Raw genomic sequence first — 16,965 nt, forward strand, 5'->3', positions numbered from 1 at the left:
AAGTTAATCGTTCCTGGCTGCCTTCTGGAGCATTTGTTCTCTGGACTCAGGCCTGAGGACTTAGGATGGACTCGTGGCTGTCGTGGTGGATCCCACCTTCATTTTACACATAGTTTTTCTCTCTCCACTTCAAGAAAACCTTTAAAGAGCAGTTGTGCAATGATTTATTTCAGTCTTGTATGACAAGTTACTGTAGTAGCCAAGCTCTCCAGGAGTGAAGTGAAATGTAGTTAAAGGAAGTTGACTGTAGCAGGTTTTCTATACCATTTTCAAGTTTCCAGCATCTTTAAGCACAGGAATACAGCACATGCAGCTGGGGGGTGCTTTGCAGCCCCTGATGCAGTTCTTAATCAAACGAGCCCCACGCTGACAGCTCTGTGGTAAACACCCCCTGTACTCAGCTGTAGCTACACTGAATCGAGTGCTGATCTGGGACAGGACTTCCAGTTTACCTTCCTGTGCAGGTGCCTTTCCTGATAAACAAATGAGTCAACAATGATCCTTGTCTTCTTGTAGCTCTTCAATTAATTTCACCTCCACAGCAATGCCTTATTTTGAAACTAAGCCGCACCTGTAATTTGAGCTATCAGCTGAGAGCAAAGGTCGAGCTGTGTGGTCCTCAGGAGGGCCCTGCAGCCCTGCCATTCCCGGAAGGAAGAGCCTGCACTGCTCGGGGAAAAGGAGGCTGAAATTCAGAGCACTGCTCACCCCGAGAGCTGAGAGGAGTCCCCATCTGCCATGAGGACTTTTGAGGAGCAGACGGCATGCATTGTGGAAGCCTTAATCAATGATCTCCTAAATGAAGATGGAGTCAGTTTCCGATGCCTGCAGACAGACTCAGGAGGTGAGGCGTGCAGTGTGAGATCAGTGTTGCTGAGGATGCCGGAGAGATGTAAACGCAGGGGGCTGCAGCTTGGTGCCAGGCGTTGGGGTCTTTAAATACAGGCTTGTGATGACCTCTGAGTTACCTCCGTTCTGGGGGATAAGTTAGAGTGGCGTGGGGCTGTCAGAACCCCACAGAGACCACAGCTGCAGCCTGCCTTGGCGGGGCCTGGGGGAAATAGTCCCCTTCAGCCTGCTCCAGGTTTCCCTCCCCTGGAGCAGATGGGTTGCACACAGGCCCTGGGATGCCCACAAGGACCTGCAGCTCCAGCCTGCAGTGCAAGGGAGGGCAGCAGGGCAGGGTGTGCTGCAGGAGATCAGGGTGCACGCTGCTCTGTTTTGAAAGGTCCCATTTTCAGTTTGTTATGGCTTTGTGGAGCTTGGAAATACTTCTGCTGAACTTCTCGGTGATGGGTATCTCCTTCTGGCTGATCATTCAGAAAAGATAAATACACCTTTCATCTCAGCATTATTTAATGGAAAATGCTTTAACAGAGGCAAAAAAAAAATCAACAGCCCCACTTTCAGTGGTTGAGCTGAGAAGTCCTAATGCTTTTATGCACCTGAAGGCTGCGAAGCATGCCTCTGGAGACCTTCCCAGATTTGGATGACTCTATGACTTCAAAAACTGCAACGTATGCTTGCTCAGAGAAGGCCTCAAGTTGGATGTCTGTTCTGTGGAGCAGGTCTGCACATGGTGAGCTGCAGCACAGCAGTGCTGAGGGAGTATCAGCAGGGCTGTGCCAACTGCTGCGTGCTGCTGGGTCTCCAGAATTGAAGGAGGGAGAAACCAGGTGTGTTCTTCCTCCTCTGCCTTGTCAATGCGTTATGCCTCAAGCCCTCAGCCTGCTCTCTCCACTTGTTGTTTCAGGGTCTGTGCAGGTTGAGGAAGAGCAACCAAGTGATTTTGACCCAGTTATTATTGCCAGTCGTCTGAGGCAGATTGGCGACCAGTGCAACATGGATTTTGAAAGGGTTTCCTCACAAGATGTTCATGAAGTACTCACGGGGAAGGTAAAGGATTCCTCGTCCTGCCTGGCCCTGGGCTGCTGTTTGTAGGCCAGCCTGGAGCTCTTTTTGCATTGGAGAATAGCAAAAGCCTTGGGAGAAGTCCACCTTGTGCTGTAGGAGTCAGACATGCCTGAGGGAAAGGGACGTGGTTGGTTTAGTGGGCAGTGGGCAGGCACCAGAACAGGAGCCAGGCAAAGTACTGTAGGACCTGCTCAGCTTTTTGCCTTTATCCAAGTTGGTGATCTCTCGCAACTTTTCTCCTTGTCTCTTCCAAAGGAGCTGATTTCAAAGACCTGGCACTGCACAGGCTGACCTGTCATTGCAGGAGATGAGATGCAGTTCGGAGCTGGTAGGGGGGGCAATGTAAGAGAAAGACTGAAGAGAGGAGGCAGTGAGATCTGGGGAGCAGGGCTTGAGTTTGCCTTGAAGGCAGAGCCAGCACAGTTTTGGTGCATGTTCTGCCTGTAGTTCTAGCTCAAGGTTCGCTGCAGCTCTGGTTGGAGCTGTCCTTCCTAGGTCAGCTTCCCACTGCTCTCATCTGTACAGGCTGTAGGAAGGACAGCAGTAAGGACAGCCCTGCCTTGAACATTCTGTGCTGTGTGGGTAGCACCAGCTGTGGGGGACACCTGCTTTCATTGTGAATAGAGTAAACCAACTCAGGAATTTAATTGAATGTTGGATTTTGAGCCAAGAGTTGTTTATTACATGATTGTTTATAAAGAAGTTCAAACTGCCCTCTTGATGCTTGCAGGTAGAGAAATTCGGGGCTGCTGTGGAGTCCCTCAGCAGAAGGTGGAGTGACCAGAACCCTGAGCTGCTCTACGAGAGGGCTTTTCTCTCTATTTCTGTGAAGCTGATGGTGTATATTCTCAAGAAAGGAGTAGCTATGGCTGATCCCAGTCACCTCATAAAAGCAATTAATCAAAATGCTCAAGTGAAAAACTACATTGAGGCCTGTGGAGGATGGGTAAGCACGTGAAGTTCGTGGTGCTGTGTGCCCGAGCAATGCTGACTCTGTTCCTTTGTTTCTCTGGGCTCTCCTGTGTGCTGTTCTGCCTGGTGTCTGCTCTCAAACCCACCTGTCACCTTATGCCACTTGTAGCTGTGCAGACAGCTTTGTGAAATGCCCTGGTGAAGACTTACTGAAGTCAGCACCAACTTCCCATCTGCTTCTGTGCGTCAGGATTTAATTCCTTATCATGATGCCTTGGGAGCTAAGCTCACTGCATTAGTTTGGAATCAAAGTACTGAGGATTATTCATACAAAAAGCACTTTCCTGCTAATGTAGCTCTTGGTGTGTTTTATTGGTGGAAAAATGAAATGGTGCTGGGAGAGGTCACAGTGGAAGATGCTAAGCTTGCTTTGTCCTCCTGCATCTTTCCTGTTCTGCCAGCAACTTTAAACCCACCTCGAATCCTTCCTCTAAAACACATACACGTGGGTTGCTTTTTCGTTTGTTTGTTTTCAGGAGAAATTGGACAACTGAGAGAGAGGGCCACCCCACCTTCCAAATCGTGAGGCTGGGATTTCCAGTGATCAAACAGCGACAATTGCTCTGATGTTTCTTCACGGGAGTGCTAGAAGAACCATGATGCGTAAAGAAATTCTGCATCATTTCAAATAAAAACTAACGATTGCCATAATGTGTATTTCTTCTCACGTTTCTTTTTAATGTGGCCATGAAAGTGGGCTTGGGAGCCAGAGCATGCCACGTGTGGGACAAGCGTCCTGGCAAAGATCCCAAAGATCCCATACTGTTGTGTGTTTGTGGGGCTCCAGGGGGCTCTCAGCAGACAGAGCACCCAGGTGTGGGGCACCCAGCTCTGGTCTCCAGCTCCTGACCCTCTTTGTCCCACAGCCACAAACACGCGTGGTATTAAATGAAGGCACTAGGGTGCAGAGCTGTGTTTTGTTTTGTTGTTTGGCCACAGTATCTGTTACGCACTAATTTCCTTTAAGGCTGGTGATGAAGTCAGTAAACCACAGCCTGCAGTGAGTGCTCTCCGGGCTGGTGCTTTCCGCTGTGACTTGCACTTGACATGTCCGCTCCTGAGCTCGGCAGGCCGGTCTCGCTCCATCTTTTCCAGCATGGACCAAAGGGAAATCCTGCAGCAGAACCTGGAAAGAGCCCGAGACAAGATGCTCAACCAAGAAGCGTTCGTAGAGGAGTTTTTGGTAAGTTTGCTTTAAGTTCTGTGTTCGAATTTGTTTTAAAGAGAACTACTCAGTCACCACTCCCCCAGATGAGAGATGAGACCCTGTGTGTGACAACAAGATTTTCTATGTGTTTGAAAGCAAAAAGAGATGTGGGAGTTAACTTGGACAAAAAGAACGTAAAGACAGAAGAGTAATTTAATGGTTTGCATTCGAAGTGAAACTGTTTGTTTTTTTTTAAATAATTTACCAAGTGCTTCCTGTTTTCTGCTTTGCAAATGCACTTGTTGGGATACAGTTTCGGTTTGCCCTGCCTCAGCAATGGGGACATGCTGAGGAGCACAGTGGCAGTGCCGCTCACTGCCTCCTCTCCCACTGCAGCAGGCTGTGTGTGTGATGTGTGCTCCTGCTGGGGAGCTCTACCTGAGGCACTTCTTTGCTTTTTTTGTCTCACTAGAAACCCCCCACCCGTACCCCCTCCAGAATAAGACCTGAGTGTTCAGATAGATGCTGCGAGGACCTGGGGTTGGTTGTGTTAATGCATGGCACCCTGGCCAAGGCAGGAGGGCTGTTCTCACTGCTTCTGCAGCCCCCAGTGCTGTGCTGGGTTACAAGGAAGGGCTCAGGAATTTATCTGGAATGAGTGCATGTGCCTTGATATCTCCTAGTGCTCCTGGTTCCTCCTGCACATAAATTTCTTTTGTCTTAAAGGCAAAACTAGCAAAAATTGCTGATGGCTCTTGTCTTTGCCAGCGTTCTGCAGTGTCTGGCTGGTGAAAATCTGTGTGGTGCCATGTTCTGTTAGCTCTCTGCCAGGACTGTGGTGGTTTGGGTGGTGGGGGTGGGATCAGATGGTAATGCACAGTCCTAGTGCTGATGGCTGCTGATGGGTCAGCGGGAGACTCTGAGTGGCTTCAGGCACTGCCTAGCTTCAGAAGACATAAGGAAGGGCTAAACTAGTGCATCTGTAAGGCCTGAGATGTCTCAAACAAACACGAGGACAAGCACTGACCCTCACTGCTCCCCCAGGGGTTGTGCCAGGCAGCAAGCCTGGGGGTAGCTCAGTTAGACCCACTGAGATCCAGCCCTGCTCTGATGTACCAGTGAAAACATCACTTCAAACGCTTGGGAAAAGCTTAGTGCTCAACTTCCAGCTGTCTGGGTTGGAGGGAAGTGATTAATCTGAGCCTGCAGTGACAGCAGGTTGTTCCATGGAACAAAGCACTGTCACAGGCTGCTGGATTTTCCCCCGTGCTGGGCTGGGGCAGGGCTGCCCGGCAGCTGGGGTGGTGAGCCTGGTGCGTGTGGTTCCAGCAGCCAAATGCAGCTTGTGTTCATACAGCAGTGGCACGTGCAAGGGGTCAGGGCAGCATTACCTCCAGGACTGTGGAGAAGTCTTCCCTGCATGGCCTGAGCTGATGCCCACCTCTGTAAGCACAGGCAATTGGAATGAATTGTGTTCTAAACTTGGGAGAAATGTTGGATGCATCCTGCTGCCTCCCTTCTCTGTGTGAGCAAAAACCTGTTTATGCATATCGTGGTCATAGTGCTGTAAATGGCAGAGCTTTTCTATTCGAGTCTCTGTTTTCTGTCTGTACGGTCCTACTGCCCCCATTTGCTTTCACATATGCAGTCATTTTCCAGCGGTTTTTAATCAGTTTGTGCAGGGACAGGAATTTGGAGCTGGAGCTACAAGGGCTGGCCTCAGTGCAGAGTGGTTGCCTTCCTTGATATCCAACCCGGGAGAGTGGGCCTGTGCTGCAAGGAGGTGGGGGGAGGTTGCATACTGAGCCCCCAGATCAATGCCTGAAGCCTTCAGCCCTACTGCCATTCCTGCCCCTGTGCTGCCGTGGGAGCACGTTGCCTCCAAGTGCTCCAGTGCAGGTCAGCAGCATGGCACAGCCATCTCCTCCACCCATTTGACCATGGAGTTATTTTGGCTCGGTGACCCTGGGACCAGTCTGTTTTTCCTGTGAGCAGAGCAGCTGAACCATTGTTTCCACTTCCTGCTAGAACTCACGTGGGTGACCTTGAAGTGTGCGTAAGGCATGAGATGCTCCAGCACCTCACAGCTCAGGTGTGTCAGAGGTCCCTTCCCTCTGCTCCTCACCCCTCTGCATCATTCTTTCATAAAGGCACAAACTGCTGACGATTTTCTTTTGTCATCCAGCTTCTTTGGGCCCCCGTGGTGATGCTGGAGAGAAGTTCTCTAAAGGCGTTGCCCCACGTGGTGCAAAGGGCCCTTCAGTGTCAGACTGTAGGGATACCAATTCCAGAAATGGTCTTTTCTTTTAAATCAGAGCTACCCCTTGATGGTAAGAAAGAATACAGCAAGAATGGTGCTCTCAAAGTCAATGGCAGTGAGAGGCTGATATTGAGGAAATTAAATTCTACACTTAATAAGCTAAAATATGCTTGAACTCTCCAGGAGTGCGTAAGCTTTATACTGGCAACGAAAGAGATGAGAAACTCACATACGTGAGAGCATCTCTTAGGAATCCTTTTCCTCCTTTCTTTCTCATCAGTGTATACAGCTGCTCCACTCTGATTTCTTGTGCTCCTTCAATTCCTTGTGCATTGCTGTTTGCAGCTACAAATAAGAGCGTTTTTACCAAACTGAGAAGAATCAATTACTTCATCTGTCTTTTCTAATGTCATTTGCTGGAGGTAGTTTAATATAGTTGCTCTTATAGATGCTTTTTATGCCATACCCACTCGTGAGAGCAATGCTTTATGTGCTGTATGAATGCCTCTCCTCCCTTGAGAAGCCCACATGCCCCCACCTCCTGCGGCACTGCCTTGCATGCTTTTTCCACTCTGGGGCTCTTTGGTGGCTTTTGCTTCTATTCTTGGTCTGAGTACTTCGAGAAAAGCCTCTCTGAAAAGGTGCAAATTTTGCTTTGTGGTGGTGAGCCCGACCCCCAGCGACCTCCACGTGTGCTGTCGGGTAGTGTTGTACGTAGCATGTTTGCTGTAACTTGTTCCATTCTTCTACCACAGAAGCTGAAAAGGCAGTCAACAAAATATATATCAGATAAAATCTACCCTACGGCAACAGCAGAGTGCCCAGAGAACATCAAGAAGAACAGATACAAAGACATCTTGCCCTGTAGGTTGGAAATGGCAAACGTTGCTGTTCAGCCTTCCCTTCCATGCTGCGCTGCAGCCGGAGGGGCCCAAGGCCATGGGAGACAGACAGTAACACTGCTGCTGCTTCTCCTGCTTTTGTGCCTGCAGATGACCACAGCAGAGTGGAGCTATCCCTGATCACGTCGGATACGGATTCTCACTACATCAATGCCAACTTCATCAAGGTATTCCTTCTTTCACGGTGCTCTGCAGTGTAAAGGTGTTTGCAGGCAGCTGGAGCGGCCCGGCCACCTCGTGCCAGGAGGAGCAGCCCCTACGGCTGTGGCTGCAAGCAGTTGATGTGCTCGGTGGATGCCATGCTGTGCAATGAGGACAATAGATGTGCAGGATCTGCACAGCAAGCCCTTCAGAAGCAGCACGCAGGCACCAGGCTGCAGGCCCAGGGCCACACACCTACTGGGCTGCAATTTTGCAGCTCGCAGCCCCCGCTTCCTGCCAGGCTGGGGGATGGTGCAAAACTGCCTGTGGCCAGGGCGGCCTGCCCAAGCCCAGGGTGCTGGTGGCCGGAAGCTGAGCAGCACTGCTCAGCTCAGCAGTGAGCAGCAGGCAAGCCACCGTGGGCTCCTCCAGCAGCTCTGGGTGCTGGGACAGATCTTGCCCCCAGCCCAGCCCAGCTCCCTGGCTCTGCTTCTGCCTTAGGGGCATCTTCACAGCTTGGCTTCTGATTGCTTAATCATTTCATTTAGGTGCCTAAAATGTAACTGTATGGGAGCCCCCTTTATGGCCTCATTGGGTAGAAGTAGGATTCAGAAAGAGACGATTGTTATTTCTGTTGATGAGCTATGCAAACTATGTCTTCATGTCTGATTTGAATGCTGTCCTAGGGAGTCTATGGGCCGAGAGCATACATTGCAACCCAAGGTCCTCTCCCCACCACTGTCACTGACTTTTGGAGGATGATTTGGGAGTATGAAGTCCTGGTGAGATACAGATTCATGTTTGTTTTGTTTTAATAAAAGTTGTCTGCAAAAGCAGCTAGAATTCCTTTGTGACTGAAGAGACAGTGGCAGCACCAAAGTGGCGCTCAGGTGCTGTGTGTGATCCGTGTCCTTCCCGTGAGCTGGGACGTGGCTGCTGCTCCTGCTGCCCACATCCAGCTCCACTCATGGAAGGTCCAGAGCACCCCGAGTTTGCTTTGTCCGACACTGCGGGGGCAGTCTAAGTAACTCCTCTGTGGTTAATGGGCAGCCCCAGACAACGGGGCTGATTCTTCTGCCTGGGTTAAAAACTCTTCTAACAAACCTTCTTTCTGCAGACTGTGGTCATGGCCTGCATGGAGTTTGAAATGGGAAAGGTGAGTAACGTATCAGACAGAGGTGGCTGTGCTGCAGCAGGGCCAGGGCAGGGTGGGGAGACGCAGATTTTTATGAAATCTCACTGGAGACAGCAAGTTTCCTTTTGATACAAATGCCTCCTTGAGTCTCCTGTGGCAGATTCTCAAGCCATCTCCAGTAATGTAACCAGCCTCAATGGCAGGGAAACAAGGCTAGCTGCTGCCTGGGGATGGGTGCTGCTCCAGTGGTGGGGAGGGCTGAGGTTGGTCAGCAGTAGCAGCCCAGCCAGGCCAGGAGATGTTATGTGCTGTGAATAACAGGACATGTGCTTCTTGAGACAGAAAAAATGCGAGCGGTACTGGGCAGAGGTGGGCGACTCCTCCCTGCAGAGCGGACCCTTCTCCGTCACCTGTGTGAGTAGAGCCACCTTCACACCACATCACAGCACACGCACCGGGAACTACTGTCATCCGCAGAAAGCGTGACTCTAATTGTTGTTCTGCAGGAAGCTGAAGAAAAGAAAAACGAATATGTGATCAGGACTTTAAAAGTGGCCCTTAATGAAGTGAGTAGGAAAGTCAAGGTGGGAGAAGCATCTTGGCTGGCTTTATAATATAGATAATATTAAATTGCATTGTGCTTTGAAGGAAGTTCTGTGCTCCTCAGCGTGCTGGTTGAGATGCAGCAGCAGCTGAAGGAATTAAAAGACTAAAAAATTAATTAACTCAAACTTTAATTTCTGAAACTCTGACAGTTGTGACAAATTAGATCACGGGTAAGTGAGGCTGAAAGACAGCATGGAGAACCTCACGAGGTGGCAAGGTGCTGTTTGTAGCAAGAACAAATTGTATTCCAACTTGCAGGCTTTGCTTGCCAGTGGAGCACAGCATTAGAGATGGCTGCAGCACGTCAGCTTGCCTCACGGTGCTGGTGGCCTCACGGGTGTGTGCCAGCACTTCTCTTGCCTTGCAGGAGGTGCGCACCATCCGCCAGTTCCACTTCCAAAACTGGCCTGACCATGACATTCCCTCTTCCATTGACCCCATTCTGGAGCTCATTGGTGAGGTGCGCTGCTACCAGCCAGAGGACGCCATCCCCATCTGCATCCACTGCAGGTGAGTGCCTGCAGGGCAGGGTGTGCCTGGTGCTGCCCTGTTTTCCCCACAGGGATGGGTGGTGCAGGCTGTGCAGGGGTGTGGTATGTGCTATCTGTGGCGTGGGATGCAGGGCCATAAGGTTTTCTTAATGCCATTCTTGGAGCACGCAGCCGCCCATCTCTGATCTCTGCTAGCAACCCTTCTGTGACTCTCGTTGCAGTGCTGGCTGCGGGCGAACAGGAGTTGTTTGTGCCATTGACTACACCTGGAAGCTGCTGAAGGATGGGGTAGGTGTCAGTCCCACCATGTGTACCTGCTCACCCACCCATGTGCTGCCCGTTGTCCTTCCCTCTGCACCCTGGTGCAAACAGCAGCACTGCAGAGCAGGCAGGCAGCAGACCTTCCTGCTACCACTGCTCTTGGCGTGGACTGCAGCCTGCAGGGCTTGGCTTGACACCAGCCTTCAGTCTTCAGTGGAAGTTTACTGTCTATATTTGTCTCTCCACACTTAAGTATAAGACCTGCTCTCATTTTTCATTTTTAATCTTTTCTCTTCCTTGCAAGATTGTTCCAGTGAACTTCAGCATTTTCAGTCTGATCCAGGATATGCGCACGCAAAGACCTTCAATAGTGCAGACCAAGGTATGCCCAGGAAATCGTGACTACTGGTTTACTCTCAGGATTGAAACCTCACCATCTTCCCAGGAGGGCTCGCAGTAAGGAAGCACAGAAGGCCATGGGGCTGGGAACTGGGCAGGCACTTGTTCCGTAAGGTCCCTTTCTGAGAAGAATGATTTTGCAGAAATAAATTTCTGACCACTTCTCTGTAGACAGCTGGGACAGTTTAGTGCTTGCAGAGTCATTTTTTGGAACACTTACGCTGTGAAACAAGTGACCATCCAGGAAATAAAGTGGAAACTCTTCTCAATTGAGACCAATTGAAGAGGAAGCTCAGTGCAGAACAACGCTGTATGTACAGCTGACAAAAAAGCACACAAATGCTTTGGTCTCAACCCTGTGGAAACTGCAGCTTCTACTTCTGAGAACTTGTCCTGCCGCCAGACCACAAAGTGGCAGCTTCTCACAGGGGCTGATGTTTGATTTGGGTGATAGGTGACCATGGGTGACACACACTGCAGGTGCTGGCTTTCACATCTCTTTTATTTGTCGAACGCAGGAGCAGTACAAACTGGTTTACAGTGCTGTCATTGAGCTCTTCAAAAGGCAGATTGAAGCACTGGATGCCCAGGAAGATTCTGCTTCTTCACAGGTAAAAGTTGCCAGGATAAATACACTGCTTCCTGCAGCCTCAGGCACACCAGGTTTAATCTTACTTCCTATTGCAGAATAGAATAAGTCACATTTTTTTGGCCCTATTTATTCATAATTACATTGCAACAGAAACCTCCAATCTATTGAGGTGCTTATGCAGCCCCTAATTCCTTACCTGCTGTTTCATTTATACAAATGAACTCATTTATTTATGTATACTCTGCAAGAGCATATGAAAGTCACAGAGACAGGTCCAGACTGAGCAGAGCCTCCTCTCAAGTTAAGCCATGAGAATCCTCTGTGTCCTCCATCACACACTGCTTACCACAGGAATGGCCTCAGCCGAGTGCTAAATCTTCTTCTGTCTCAAAACCACTATCTATTTTTATAATTGTTTAATATAATGAGTGAATAGGATGGACATCTTCAACCTTCTCCATCAGCATCTGATTTTCATGCTCGTTTGCCAGTGAAACTTGGTTTCATGGAGTGCTTGCAAGCAACAGAGTGGGTTTCAGTGTAGTTTGGGAAGTTATATAAACAGGAACAGCCCAAACACCCACAGCTTCTCCTTGTTCTCTGACTGCAGGCAAGAGCGTTACCTTGGCTCTGTTTGCAGTCTTTTAGGTGTGAAGAAGTTAAGAACTGCCACTCTTGAGTAAAGGCTAGAAAGTTAGCTTATATTGCCAAAGGAGCTGCCTAAAGCATATGGATCCCACTACGGGATTCACACCTCAATTCTCTCATAGCATTCACCAGAGCTGAGCGAGAAAATAGCTGGAAAGTGCCTTCTGCCTGTGTAGTGGATAGGCAGTAAGCAAAGGAGATGCAGGCTGACACGAAATGCAGAGAATGGCACAAGTCTGGATGTGGCATTGTAGCTGCCAGCCAAAGCTCCCACCTGTCCGAACCTCACTGCCCTCTGAAAGCACCTCACAGAGCTCGAGCGCAAAGTGAAGCCAGCACCTGCACAGCGGGGATGAATGGCCGCTGGGGGCTCGGGCAGAGCTCTCTGCTCAGCAGTTTTGCAGCTGTTTGGTGCAGCTGGATCGTTGTCTGGCCCTTGGCACTCTCACCTCAAAAGGTGTGGACAGGAAGAGCTGTTCAGGGCCTGTCCTAAACATTCAGCGCCAAGTCGGTGTTTCCAAGTTGGTGTTTGGCATCCCCAAACTTCATTAACCGTTGAAAGTAGTTGGCAGAAGTTCTGTCTCCTGAAATAGCACGTCTGTGCTCTTTGCATTCTTTTCCTTTGCTCTCTTGCTCTTCCATCAGGTTCTAACAAGGCGTCCTGTACCCAAGCCACTGCTGACTCCCGTGGAAGACATCTATTCTCTGAGTCTGCTAACCCGGTAAGGTCGCCTATTTTCAGTTACCCCATTTATTTCAGGAAGATGCACTTTCTGTGTGCATTTTGTGGAATCGTGGAGTCATCAAAGTGGGAAAATGTCACTAAGAACACTTCAGCTGCATAAAGGGTCCTCTTTCTGTTCACCATGGTGGCCTGACAGGGCTTCCCTGTTGCTCCAGGCTGAACTGGGTGGGCTGTATGTTCCCAGGGGACAGACCTGGCCTTACAAGCAATGCTCTGGGGCCTTGTTAATAGGCTAACAGATTTCTGAGCACTTGACACCTCTGACTTCGTGCTGCCATGCTTCGTTGCAGCTCAGGGCAAGAGGATCAGGATGTGCACCAACACTTTCCTCCGCTGGTACAAAATGAAGCACCGCTGACATCTCTGTCTGTCACAGCAGCACGGGGCAGCTCTGGGGACACAGCCCCTTCCATCAGACCAGCGGTCTCCATTGGCACTCTGAACATCAGCAGCACCAGGCACGCAGCTGCCATCAAGATGTGGGGAGCAGGGGAAGCCCTTCAGAAGCACCGCAGTTTGCAGTTCGGCAGCAGGTCCTCTGAGCAGCTGCTGCTGGACCTGGAGCTGCAGGGCACAGGCAGGAAAGGAGTTCACAGCAAAGCACCTCTGGCACGGACCACATCGACGCCTTTTGTGCTGGCACAGCAAGAAGTCTGGGCTTGTGATGGAGGGAATGCAAAGCCCACTTTGAGTTCTCAGTCACCAAATGCTTGTTGCTTAAGCTTCCAGGTGAAGGAGGAGGATGTATTTTTCCCTGCTGAGCTGAACAACTCAAGCCAAGTAGCAGATGGTCCCCCTGGCCACAGGAACTGCAGGCAATGTCCTTACCCTTACTGTTGTTCAGCAGAAGACCCCTACTTCTCTTCACTCTCCCCAGATGAGCCACCATCCCCAGAGCCATCAGTTGGGCAAAATGTGTGGGGCCATCCTCGCACAATGCCCACCTCCCCACCTCCTCTGCCTTCATCCCACCACACTGCCCAGCCAAGCACCAGGAAGACATCCTCGCTGAGTAAGTGCTGCAGGCTCTGTGGGAGATGAGCACAGTCCTTCAGCATCTGGCAGTGCCTGGGGAGGGCCTCACGTGGTTTCATCATTCCCCTTTACATTAGGATTTGGTGCACAAGTCTTCTCACTATCTAGATGCCAGAGGCACAGAGCACAGTTATTGGAGCTGCAGTGCAAACAAGCTGCATGCTGCAGGGCTGTGTGTGGGGGGGGGCATCCAGTAATCCTCCCCTGTGCCTTAGGGTTCTTTGTCAGCACTGCTGGGAGGGCACCTGGGGCATATATCTGGCAGCAAGTGAGATGTGCTGGGGACTGTTCGGATCTTAGGTACAGTTCAGAGAGGTTTGCTATAATCTCTGGTGGTCAGCTGGGTGGAGCATTCAGTTGTCTGCACAGGTCTGCAGTTCTGCTGTGCATGCCATGCAGTAACCTGCCCACATCTCCTCCATTAGATGTTCTGCCCCAGACAGATGACAACAATCCTCCACCCCTGCCAGAGCGAACTCCTGAGTCCTTTGTTGTGGCCAGTGAATCAGGTAAGAGCATCAGCAGTGCAGTGACTGACATCTGCTCTGAGGGCTCTTCTCAGCCCCATGGGGGTTCAGAGCAGTGCTGTCACTGTGTCTCCCTGGGGTGAGAAATGTCTTCTCATGTCTGTTTCCAGGAGAATTTCCCCTGGCCTCCTCAGATTTTCAGCTTCCACATAGACATAAAGATACTGGAGTCTCTTTGGAGCAGAGTAGTGTGTCTCCATCAGTGATGTTTAATGACACAACGAGACTGAAACCAAGTAAGGTAAATAAGTGCAGTTTTATCTCTTCTCCAGCACTGTCACTGTGTTAATTTCCTCATTATATACTATCCTTGTTTTTAATTTCCAGAGTCTGAAGCTTCGGAGCACACACTCAGGTAAAAGTTTGACGCTGGGGTAATTATCTTTGGGCATAAGGTCTGCTTTTAATGGGACCTGCTTTAAATTATGCCAGATTTAGTAGAAGTCATTAGGATCTATGCTCAACAGAAATTTTCTGCAGTAAAAAGATCTAAACAGTTCTGCAGCCAAACGAACCCTTCATTTTGCATTTCCTCATCAGCCCCTGCACTGTGTATTTCATGATGATGTCCCTTGCAGTCTCCTCAGGCTAAGGGTTGTCACATTCTTTTACTGCATGTTATGTGTTTCCCTTGACGTGATGGAGATACACAGGTTAGAGTTCTGCAGTCCTTGTGTTGAACAGATACACACATTTTCAGAGGCAGGGATACAAACCTCCTGTCTTTGCTTTCTTAGAGACAAACCCGGATCGCTCAAACTCTCCTCCCCCACTTCCTGAAAGAACCCCGGAGTCGTTTGTTCTCGCTGATGAAGCGAGTAAGTGATGACTTATTTTCCCAGCACTTAACTGAGATTTATATTTACATCTAAACCTGTAACATCCCAGGTAACAGTGGCCCATTTGTTCAAAATATTACCGATGGACTTAACTGTGGGAGAGCTCAGCAGACATAAAGGACACAAATGCAGCCAGGGAACCTGTTGGGAATTTCTGCAGCTGCTGCAATAGAGGAAACAAAAAGCAGCAACAAAGCACTGAGAAAACAAGTGAGAGGATTCACGAATGACCACGGAAAATGTTCTGCTCTATGTTCCCAGGTGTGCAACTGCCTGCAAGAAAATCTACAGCTAGTTCTTGGGACTTGAGTAATGGGGCTTCTGAAACATCATCAAAAGAGCCTATGAAATGCTTCAGGAGAAGCAAGGTAAAGAAACAAACAAAAAGCACCTGCACAAAAGCTATAGGTAAAGGAGATGGGGAGAAGAGATTTTTCTAGCCACAGCTACTGTTGATTTCTGACCCCTAACCCTAAAAATAGCTTTGAGAGCACTCTTCGATTTAGAGCAAGGAAACAAGTCTGATAATAATACCAAGCTGTAGAATTGTAGACACCACCTGTGTACAAAAGGAACAGAGCCACGCGTTCACACAGGTGTGAATGGCTCTGCCTCAGCTTTCCGAAGCACCAATGGGAAAATCTGCTTGAGTGGAGTCTGAATTGCCATGTAGGGCAGACTCTGCTCATCACCATGGCTCTGCTTAATTATCCTCATAAAAAATTTTGCTTTGAGATGTTGTGGTTGATCAGAAAAGCATTTGAGAAAAACAGCAAACTTGCCACATTTTTTTTCAACAAACCTTATATTTTTTTCTTTATTTTTTCTTTTTTTCTGCAGAGCTTAAAAATACTCAAAAACGTGAGAAAAAGTAAGTCTTTCAGACCAACCCCAATTCTATCCTTCTATCCAATGCTCTAAACACCGGGAAGGGCAGTACTCTGGGGAATGCGATTGACCTGAGCCCCATTCTGGATTCTGCCCCATCTATTTGGAGCAGAAATAAAGATTTTCTCATGCAGTTCACTTTGGTCTAAACTTTAAAAGTTTATCCTTGAAAGCATCCAGCGGAGGACCACAAAGATAATAAAGGGCACGGAGCACATTTATGAGGAGAGGCTGAGAGAGCTGGGGCTGTTCAGCCTTGAGAAAAGAAGGCTCAGAGGGGATCTGATCCACATCTATCAGTGTCTGAGGAGCGGGAGGCAAAGGGACGAGGCCGGACTCTTCTCAGCAGCGCGCAGTAATGGAGCACTGGCAGCTGCACAGAGGGGTGGTGGAGTCTCCTTCTCTGGTGACATCCAAAACCCACCTGGACGTTGAGATGTGCAACCTGGGCTGGGGAGCTGCTTTGGCAGGGAGGTTAGACTCAAATTAACGTCTTTAAAAACGCGTGGCACTTGAGCTGTGGTAATGCAGAGAGTACTGGTCTTTGTGGAGAGCAGCTGTGCGTAGCAAAAATCTGCTTCTTCAGGGAGTTACAATGATTACTAACTGTTGTCAGTACAATTTTGTGTTTCCAGACATCTCTAGTCCATCTTCACTGACAAAACCACCGGAATCTGCACCTTCAAATCATCTGAGCTCTTTCTTTAATTTTGGTATGTACTCATGTCGTAGTGGGAGGATTTGTTGATAAATTACAGTGTCAGACTGCGTTTGTAGTTTTTGCACCAGCTGACTACAGGCTGTTGCTTCAAGTAAACTACATCTTAAACTCTGGGAGAACTTAATGGGGTTTTTGAAAACGCTTTAGGAAATTGAGCAGTAAAATATCTAAAACATTACACAACAACATCTACAACATGCTGAATTTTTTGCATGCGTGCAATGCAACAAATTCAGCATGTTGTAGATATTGTTGTAGATTATATATATATGTATTTTTTTTTCCTAGGCTTTGCAAGCCGATTTTCAAAGCCAAAAGGCCCCAAAACCCCACCTCCAGCATGGAATATTTAGGTAAACCTTTTAGATTTGGTGTCACGGATGCGTGAATGCTTTCTAGTGTGCCGTGAGAGCTCATTTCAGAAAGGTTTGCATCGCAATGAATACACCAAAACGCACTGTGGGATTTTTCATGAACGAGGCACTACTCGCACGTTCTTCAGCTGAAGTCCTGAAGCACAGAAGTGTGTGTAACGCAGCGCTCCCAGCGCCCACAACTGACAGCTGTTTTGTGTTTTTACGATGCGGGAACTCCGAAAGCCCCATCCCAATTCGGCGATGGCATATTTAACCTAGGAAGTATTTTTACGACGCGTGACAAACGCTGTGTAAATAAATAAAGTTTATTTATGGGCCCTTATGTATCTGCGCGCGCTGAGGGACCGCACCCTTCCCGCCAACCG

General features: G+C 49.1%; 2 protein-coding genes across 4 annotated transcripts; both read left to right on the forward strand.

The window, feature by feature from the left end:
* The first annotated feature begins 738 nt into the window (after positions 1 to 738).
* On the forward strand, positions 739 to 3,510 carry BCL2L15 (BCL2 like 15). The gene is made up of 4 exons (XM_065740195.1): positions 739 to 844; positions 1,754 to 1,896; positions 2,645 to 2,860; positions 3,363 to 3,510. Exons 1-4 carry the CDS (start codon positions 739 to 741, stop codon positions 3,378 to 3,380), a joined length of 483 nt encoding a protein of 160 aa, XP_065596267.1. The 3' UTR covers positions 3,381 to 3,510.
* A 381-nt stretch (positions 3,511 to 3,891) lies between these two features.
* PTPN22 (protein tyrosine phosphatase non-receptor type 22) lies at positions 3,892 to 16,601 on the forward strand. 3 transcript variants are annotated; one of them, XM_065740383.1, is made up of 21 exons: positions 3,892 to 4,069; positions 7,049 to 7,157; positions 7,286 to 7,362; positions 8,023 to 8,118; positions 8,454 to 8,492; positions 8,814 to 8,885; positions 8,978 to 9,037; positions 9,445 to 9,587; positions 9,790 to 9,856; positions 10,134 to 10,211; positions 10,747 to 10,839; positions 12,114 to 12,190; positions 12,504 to 13,225; positions 13,674 to 13,757; positions 13,886 to 14,016; positions 14,103 to 14,130; positions 14,513 to 14,593; positions 14,876 to 14,982; positions 15,455 to 15,485; positions 16,138 to 16,215; positions 16,512 to 16,601. In XM_065740383.1, exons 1-21 carry the CDS (start codon positions 3,983 to 3,985, stop codon positions 16,574 to 16,576), a joined length of 2,325 nt encoding a protein of 774 aa, XP_065596455.1. In that variant the 5' UTR covers positions 3,892 to 3,982; the 3' UTR covers positions 16,577 to 16,601. The 3 variants fall into 3 exon arrangements, with proteins under 3 accessions (XP_065596455.1, XP_065596456.1, XP_065596457.1); XM_065740384.1 differs by lacking the exon at positions 8,454 to 8,492; XM_065740385.1 differs by lacking the exon at positions 16,512 to 16,601 and having other exon boundaries at positions 16,119 to 16,210.
* Positions 16,602 to 16,965: the final 364 nt, after the last annotated feature.

The sequence above is a fragment of the Cyrtonyx montezumae genome, unplaced genomic scaffold (assembly GCF_038088225.1).
Source record: "Cyrtonyx montezumae isolate F1298 unplaced genomic scaffold, pur_monq_1.0 scaffold_26, whole genome shotgun sequence".
NCBI classification, from domain to species: Eukaryota; Metazoa; Chordata; class Aves; order Galliformes; family Odontophoridae; genus Cyrtonyx; species Cyrtonyx montezumae.